Here is a 5,043-nt window from a genome sequence, read left to right as displayed (position 1 = left end):
CCCGTTGCAGATGCTGGTGGCCGTGCAGAACAATCTCCTCACCCGGCATCCACAGCTGCTGCTGTGCAGTTACAAGAACATCGTGCACCTCTGCCGCTGCATATGTTTCGCTACTGCTTGAGTTGCTGCGCTTGGTGCCACCACTGCTGCTGCTGCTACTCGCTGACCCTTCGAGTAGATACCGGCTGCTGCCAGTAGAGAGGAACAAATATAAGTAGACTATAGGCCAAGAATGTCCAATGAGCAGCCTGTCGGCGACCCCCCCAGCGGGTGTTGCTGCCGCTGGCGCTGCCAGTCCTGCTGCGGCGGAAATGGGAGCGGCATTCACCGCGCCGCGTTCGCGCGCCTCCACAGTTGAAAACTGCTTAATGGAAGAGTACAACATAAAGAAAAGCAAGAAGGGACGGGAGAGCCGCACCTCCTCCAAAAGTGGAGGGCAGGGGGGCGGGGGAGTAAGGGCAAGGCAGCGGAAGGGCAGGGCACTGAGGAGGCAGACGAGCACAGCGGGGGCCGCCGTAGTGGTGAGTTTGTTGTTAATAATGGCAGTGTGAGTAGTAGTAGTAATATAGAAAGGTCAGGGGAGGGACGCTGGAAGGGCTGTTGGTATCACCACAGCCCTGTAGCCGATGCTCTAGCAAGACCCCTCAGCTAAGGCTGGGTAGTCACAGAGTAAGCAACCGCAGGAGCGAAGGAAACAGAATACGATAGCGCAAACATATTAACTGGCACGCCTGGATGTGTGGGGGGGGAATGCGCTGGGGTGCCCGTAGAGCTCTCCCACTCCCCCGCACACCCACACAGACACACACACATGCATGTACACAGGCACACACACATTCACACCCACAGGCAGACGGTTAGGGCCCCTCCCCTACGCTTAGCATGTTGCTGAGCTGCTTCTTGAACACATCATCGTAGTCTGAGGAGATAAATAGACACCGATATGAATATCCGGGCTATCAGCATCAAAGGGGAAGGTGGTAGGCGCGTGGGAAGCCCCGCGAAATGGTTCCCAGCGCCAAATGGGGATCCATACGGGGAGTTGTGGGCACGGAGTTGTGGGCACCGTGTGACCTTTTGTACCCTCAAGACAGCAAAAACACGTTATAGGCAACTAAATAGTCCCTAGACCGCCCATAGCAAAAGAATAGAAGCTTTCCCACTCTTCTCATGCTTAGAAAGCTTTCCAAAGAGGACCCGAAAGCCATACTGATGTGGTGTCGGTCCTGACGGCGCTGACGATGTCCGCAGGGTGGCCCAGCAGAACCCAGAAATGTTCTAGGCGGATCGATTTCCGTAGGCAGTTTTCCGAAACCCATTCAGGTTCATGGGTTCCCCGCCATTTCACATATTCGCGTTCTCCGTGAGCTCTGCGCGTGGTAACCCGTGCCTCTAGAATCTCTATATCCTCCTATATCCTCCATGTGTGGCTTCTCGCGACGACGTTACAGCCATTTCACCACCAGTGTGCGAGAGGATCGCGGGATTCCCGAAACGAGTTCTTAGAAACCGACGTTAATAGTATGATCAGATCTCGACGTCGAGGGTAACTTAATGATGTACGCCAACGCATTGAACCGGGAGCTTAGGTCAAACGGCCCAACCCATCGTGTTGCGAATTTTTCGGGTTGCTCGCCCTCATCCGCGCTACAGAGGTAGTGCGAATCCACCAGAACCAAATCAGCTGAGTTGAAAGTAACTGCTAAGCGTCTTTTTTCGTAGTTTCCGGCTTGGCGTTGCCCGTGCCTTTCTCATGCATTCCCGCGCTGCTGCGGGCTGTGTGCGGAAATAAGAGCCCGCTGTCATTCTGGCTTCTACCGGCGAGATCCAGCGTCAGCTCAGCTAGTGGAGTTTATGTCTAGACCAGGGGCGCCGGTGAGAAACGACTTGGCGAGTACACTGTAGGATTATAAAGCCATTCTGCGCAAGCAAGAAAATCAAGCCAGTTATATGAGTTCTGTTGCGTGTAAAGTCACATATACTGCACCAGCGTGGTGTTAGTTCGCTTGGTCGGATCATCTGCCTCAGGATTTTTTGCGATGGTCATTTGTGCTCGACGTTGAGCCGTTGCGTGATGCTGTGCCAGAGGGAGCTGACAATCTTCGGCTCCCCGTCGGTAACGATGCTTTNGCTGTGACCGTGCTCGAGCAGGGAATAAAGTGAGCGTATTTGCTAAGCTGACCCGCAACGTCATAGATACCATCATAGCCTCTGACTGCTGTTAAGCCCACTATGAAATCCATTGAGATGTCCATCCATATCCCTTCGCAAAATGGCAGGCTCTGCACGAGTCCGGGTTTGAGGGCGTTCCGCAGCTTCTTATTCTGGGAGTCCGGACAAAAGAGGACGTATTTCTCGACTGAGGGGCGCATCCCAGGCTACCAGAAGGACCTGGCAACACGCTCCACCGTTGTATTGACTCCACCATGACCTGCGAACGCATGATCATGCATTTTGCGCAAAACGACATTGCGAAGCGAGGCTGGAAACTACAATTTACTAAGTCTATGCTTCATTTGGTACCACAGGAGGTCGCCATTGATGCTGTAGTGCTTGACCGGTCTCCCATTGTTGGGCTTTGCTAGGATTGCGGCCACATGAATATCTACGGGATAACAAAACGCAATTTGGAGATAAAACGAGAACTACCACAGGCAAAGGCAGTCGCGGAGCACGGTTGCAGACCTGTAAGGCGTCTGGAGAGTGCGTCAGCTTCCATATTGGTGATACCCTTGATATACTTGACAGTGAAGTCATACTGCGTGAGCCGGGAGAGCTANGCCAGCCATATAGATAATCTGGACACTTTATGACAGCCCAGCAGGCCGCGTAGAGCTCCTCCTCCCGTATCATATACTTTTGCTCCCTCTCCGTGAAACGATGTGAGTAGCAAGCAAGTACTTGGTGTTTTCGTGTGCCGTCAGCCTGCTGAAAGACCATAACCCCGACTGCGGTGTCGCCGGCATCGGCCGTGATGAAAAAGGGATTATCAAAATCAGGGGGTACTTGTAGTGAATACTCTCTACAACCACGGCAGCAATGCCGTGCTCGTTGTGAAATGTGTGACGGTTGTATGAATAGTGAAAGTGCCTGAGTTCTTATTGATGTACATTGAATATAACGTTGGTGAAGGCATTAAGCATTCTTTATGGAGTGACCATTGGTATGGTTATAGGAGAGGCTGACTTGTGCCCTGGTGCAAAAGCTATTGCACCAAGCTACGCCGTCTCCTCTCCCAGCCCCAAAGGCCGCAGTGCCTGCTCTACTGGGGTTGGGAGATAACAGTTTTTCAGGGTGAGAGAGAGAATAAAGTGAGAGAACTAATTTCCTTAACCTTTGTTAGTTCTGATATGTTGTTGCTCAGTATGATAGATATTGCTTGCCAGCTCGCTATACTGAGCTGTGGGGTTCCAGGGATGCGCCCCACAGTAGCCCTTCAGAGATACAAGCTAGTAATACGTAAAGCTTACTGAAAATATTTGTACAAAAGATAGATACTCTAAGTTATCTTTATCAGTTCTCAGCATTGCATGAGGGACTGAGGGCTCTCCTCCACTTCTCATCAGCTTACGGGGCCTGCAGTACCTAAAGTGTTGTGGAATCCCATCACCCCATCGTGTGAGGGAACTTGGATCCCTTATACGCCTCACAATTTGGCAGAGGTCAGAGCATCTACTGACGTGAGTGGGATCAGGTTCCGAGGGCCACACGATCCCTATGGCCCCGAACTCCCCTTAGATCGGCGCTTTTGAAGGGGAGTTTCTCACAGTACTGGAGATGATCTCAGGTTCCCGATGGGTCGTCGCTGNATCGGCGCTTTTGAAGGGGAGTTTCTCACAGTACTGGAGATGATCTCAGGTTCCCGATGGGTCGTCGCTGGTCCATCCTCATTCTCCGTCCAAATTGACTGCTTGTTCTTCTCAAAAAGATCAGTTAGAGGGGCAGCAATACGAGCGACTCCAGGAATGAAATTGCGGTAGTATGGGGTGAGCCCGACAAACTTTTGAACGTCCGTCGTCGTGCGCAGCGGTAGCGGCCACCTCTGAATCGCCTCGATCTTAGGCGGATCTGGTTCAACCTCTGCTGCAGAGACACGAAGCCCTAAGAAAATGATTGTTTGCATGAAAAACGAACACTTCTGTGCTCTCACCAACCATTGTTTCGCACGCTGCAGGTGCTCCTGCACACTTCGGCTGAACGCAAGCAGATCGTCCATGTATATTACCATCCATCCCTCAGGGATGGACCCCCAAAAGCCTTGATTGACCTGCCGCTGCAGTTTAGCACCACGAGTCCAAATGGCATACAAGTGTAATCCAGCTTGCGAGTGCGGGTGCGGGGTGCTGCTTGTGCTGTGGATGAGGTGGGACCTGCAAAAGTGCATCAGCGAAGTCAAATGTTGAGTATACCGCTACACCCTGTAAGCGGTCAAGGATTCTCTGGATCTTGGGCATCGGAAAATTCTGTTTCAATGTGATTTTGTTGAAGGGCTTGACGCAGATGCGCCACCTGCCGTCCTTTTTCTTCACCCACACGGGATTGNTGTGATTTTGTTGAAGGGCTTGACGCAGATGCGCCACCTGCCGTCCTTTTTCTTCACCCACACGGGATTGTCCCCAAAGGCGCTAGTTGATCGGTGAACCTTGGCCTTTTCTAGAAGTTCACCAGCCTGCCGCTCAATTGCCTCTTCAAGATGTGATGGCCGCCTGTACCTCGGAACGAAACTCGGAGCTGCGACGGTAATGAGTTCGATGCGGTGCATTGAGCGTTCCGTGGGTGGCCTGCCCGCTGGTAATTCCTTGTTATTTTGTACATCTGAGAACACTTCCTTCAGTTTTGCTCTCTTCTGCTGTTTATCGGTTGTTAACTGGATCGAATCCGCAAGACTGCGCCCTTTACCATACCGTCACAACGGAGTGCATGCATATCTCCGTCGTTTCCTTCAGTGCCTCTGCACTGCATGCGAGCCTCGTCGCTGCGCTTTCGTTGAGACACGGTTTCCAGTCCTATGACCATAGAAGATGCAAATTCAGTTGAGAGCGC

At 52.1% G+C, this 5,043-nt stretch overlaps 2 protein-coding genes across 2 annotated transcripts; one reads left to right on the top strand and one right to left on the bottom strand.

Moving 5' to 3' along the window:
- Positions 1 to 239: 239 nt before the first annotated feature.
- EMH_0042670 (uncharacterized protein) lies at positions 240 to 2,430 on the top strand (the record flags this gene model as incomplete). Its single annotated transcript, XM_013495765.1, is given in 4 exon segments — positions 240 to 521; positions 2,029 to 2,129; positions 2,133 to 2,159; positions 2,316 to 2,430. Coding segments are annotated over 4 exon segments (525 nt in total).
- Positions 2,431 to 3,763: 1,333 nt separating this feature from the next.
- EMH_0042660 (uncharacterized protein) lies at positions 3,764 to 4,762 on the bottom strand (the record flags this gene model as incomplete). The annotated part of the gene is given in 4 exon segments (XM_013495764.1): positions 3,764 to 3,808; positions 3,812 to 4,083; positions 4,189 to 4,370; positions 4,581 to 4,762. Coding segments are annotated over 4 exon segments (681 nt in total).
- Between the last annotated feature and the right edge of the window lie 281 nt (positions 4,763 to 5,043).

The sequence above is a fragment of the Eimeria mitis genome, genomic scaffold (assembly GCF_000499745.2).
Source record: "Eimeria mitis Houghton genomic scaffold, Emh_scaff1740, whole genome shotgun sequence".
Taxonomy (NCBI): Eukaryota; Apicomplexa; class Conoidasida; order Eucoccidiorida; family Eimeriidae; genus Eimeria; species Eimeria mitis.
The sequence above is the reverse complement of the archived record's forward strand: the minus strand, read 5'-3'. Positions and strand labels throughout refer to the sequence as shown.